We start from the raw sequence: 2,692 nt of genomic DNA, 5'->3' as shown, positions 1-2,692 counted from the left end.
CTCTTCCAGTGTCCCGTCTTCCAGTGTCCTCCTCCAGTGTCCCCTCTTCCAGTGTCCTCTTCCAGTGTCCTCTTCCAGTTTTCTCTCTTCCAGTGTCCCCTCCTCCAGTGTCCCCTCCTCCAGTGTCCCCTCTTCCAGTGTCCCCTCTTCCAGTGTCCCCTTTTCCAGTGTCCTCCTCCAGTGTCCCCTCTTCCAGTGTCCCCTCTTCCAGTGTCCTCTTCCAGTTTTCTCTCTTCCAGTGTCCCCTCTTCCAGTGTCCTCCTCCAGTGTCCTCCTCCAGTGTCCCGTCTTCCAGTGTCCCCTTCCAGTGTCCCCTCTTCCAGTGTCCTCTTCCAGTGTCCCCTCTTCCAGTGTCCCCTTTTCCAGTGTCCTCTTCCAGTGTCCCCTCTTGCAGTGTCCCCTCTTCCAGTGTCCTCCTCCAGTGTCCCCTCTTCCAGTGTCCCCTTTTCCAGTGTCTCCTCTTCCAGTGTCCCCTCTTCCAGTGTCCCCTCTTCCAGTGTCCCCTTTTCCAGTGTCCTCCTCCAGTGTCCCCTCTTCCAGTGTCCCCTCTTCCAGTGTCCCCTTTTCCAGTGTCCTCTTCCAGTGTCCTCTCTTCCAGTGTCCTCTTCCAGTTTTCTCTCTTCCAGTGTCCTCTTCCAGTGTCCCCTCTTCCAGTGTCCCCTCTTCCAGTGTCCTCTTCCAGTGTCCCCTCTTCCAGTGTCCCCTCTTCCAGTGTCCCCTTTTCCAGTGTCCTCTTCCAGTGTCCTCTCTTCCAGTGTCCTCTTCCAGTTTTCTCTCTTCCAGTGTCCTCTTCCAGTGTCCCCTCTTCCAGTGTCCCCTCTTCCAGTGTCCTCTTCCAGTGTCCCCTCTTCCAGTGTCCCCTCTTCCAGTGTCCCCTTTTCCAGTGTCCTCTTCCAGTGTCCTCTCTTCCAGTGTCCCCTCTTCCAGTGTCCTCTTCCAGTTTTCTCTCTTCCAGTGTCCCCTCTTCCAGTGTCCTCCTCCAGTGTCCTCCTCCAGTGTCCCGTCTTCCAGTGTCCCCTTCCAGTGTCCCCTCTTCCAGTGTCCTCTTCCAGTGTCCCCTCTTCCAGTGTCCTCTTCCAGTGTCCCCTCTTGCAGTGTCCCCTCTTCCAGCGTCCTCTTCCAGTGTCCCCTCTTCCAGTGTCCCCTCTTCCAGTGTCTCCTCTTCCAGTGTCCTCTCCCAGTGTCCTCCTCCAGTGTCCCCTCTTCCAGTGTCCTCTTCCAGTGTCCCCTCCTCCAGTGTCCCCTCCTCCAGTGTCCCCTCTTCCAGTGTCCCCTCTTCCAGTGTCTCCTCTTCCAGTGTCCTCTCTTCCAGTGTCCTCCTCCAGTGTCCCCTCTTCCAGTGTCCTCCTCCAGTGTCCTCTCTTCCAGTGTCCTCCTCCAGTGTCCCCTCTTCCAGTGTCCTCTTCCAGTGTCCCCTCTTCCAGTGTCCCCTCTTCCAGTGTCCCCTTTTCCAGTGTCCTCTTCCAGTGTCCTCTCTTCCAGTGTCCTCTTCCAGTTTTCTCTCTTCCAGTGTCCTCTTCCAGTGTCCCCTCTTCCAGTGTCCCCTCTTCCAGTGTCCTCTTCCAGTGTCCTCTTCCAGTTTTCTCTCTTCCAGTGTCCCCTCCTCCAGTGTCCCCTCCTCCAGTGTCCCCTCTTCCAGTGTCCCCTCTTCCAGTGTCCCCTCTTCCAGTGTCTCCTCTTCCAGGGTCCTCTCTTCCAGTGTCCTCCTCCAGTGTCCCCTCTTCCAGTGTCCTTCCCCTGTATGCTCCATCGCCGGCTCCCTCCTGACTGTCCGCAGCCCCGCTCACTTCTCACATTCCTTTCCTGGCTGCTTTGTCTTCGACTTTAGCCAGGGTGTTAGTTACTTTTCTCTTGTTGCTGAGACAAAATACTCGCCACCTAAGGCTGGAGGGGTTTGTTTGGCTTACAGTTCGTGGCGGTTTCAGGCCTTAGTCGGCTCCAAGACAGGGATGGCAAACAGGCGTCGCAGAGCAGAAATTGCAGGGCACACAGCGGAAGGAGGAAGCCCAAACAGGGGCTCCGGCCCCTGTCGTCCCGGCTACTTAGGGCGGGCCGCGCTCACACCCGTAATCCTGGTGTCCGGAGCTCAGCGCCGACCGCAGATGCAGATCGGTCGGAGCGCACTAGACCCAGCCCGTGACCACTAAGGCTGTGGGCCCCACACCCAACCCATAGCAGCCAGCCTGAGCTTCCTTCGGGCCGCGGTGCTCTCCTGGGGCTTTGCTGCTCCACGGCCTTGTGAGGGCGGCGCGGCGTCCGCTTCGCTCCTCACCGTCCCGGGCCCGGATCGGAGCCCCCAGTGAATGGCTGTTAGTGAAGGGCGCTGGGTGTGGAGCTGCACCGCGCTCCCGCAGGTCGGCTCCTCTTCTCAGCCGGCAGTGACTCCACCCCCGCCCCGGCACTTCAGCACTTGCTTCATTTTTCCTACTTAGTTCCGCTGTGCTCTGTTTTGGTTTGGTTTTTTTGCTGCTGGGGATCGAACTCGGGCCCTTGCACTTGCGAGGCAGGCGGTGGCGCCAGGGAGCTGCATCCCGGCTCATTTTTCCTGCGTAGGAAAGAAGAGCAGATGCTTTTCTGAATGTTGTTTTCCCGCCCTCGTTTGTTCTCTCCCTAGATCGTCGGCCTGCGCACCAACGCGGACTTCCTGCTGCGCCTGGCCGCGCACCCCGCCTTCGAGGCCGGCGCTGTGCAC

At 58.8% G+C, this 2,692-nt stretch overlaps 1 protein-coding gene across 1 annotated transcript in view; it reads left to right on the top strand.

Moving 5' to 3' along the window:
- Mccc1 (methylcrotonoyl-CoA carboxylase 1) overlaps positions 1-2,692 on the top strand; it is a 61,140-nt gene that overhangs the window by 44,320 nt on the left and 14,128 nt on the right. The window contains exon 13 of the mRNA XM_010624542.3: positions 2,615-2,686. Coding sequence (XP_010622844.1) covers positions 2,615-2,686 — 72 coding nt within the window. The remainder of the gene's footprint in view (positions 1-2,614; positions 2,687-2,692) is intronic.

This window comes from Fukomys damarensis, unplaced genomic scaffold (genome assembly GCF_012274545.1).
Source record: "Fukomys damarensis isolate Sample0158 unplaced genomic scaffold, DMR_v1.0_HiC HiC_scaffold_12, whole genome shotgun sequence".
In the NCBI taxonomy this organism is placed as follows: Eukaryota; Metazoa; Chordata; class Mammalia; order Rodentia; family Bathyergidae; genus Fukomys; species Fukomys damarensis.
Note: the sequence above shows the minus strand (reverse complement) of the source record. Positions and strands in the feature narration are given on the sequence as shown.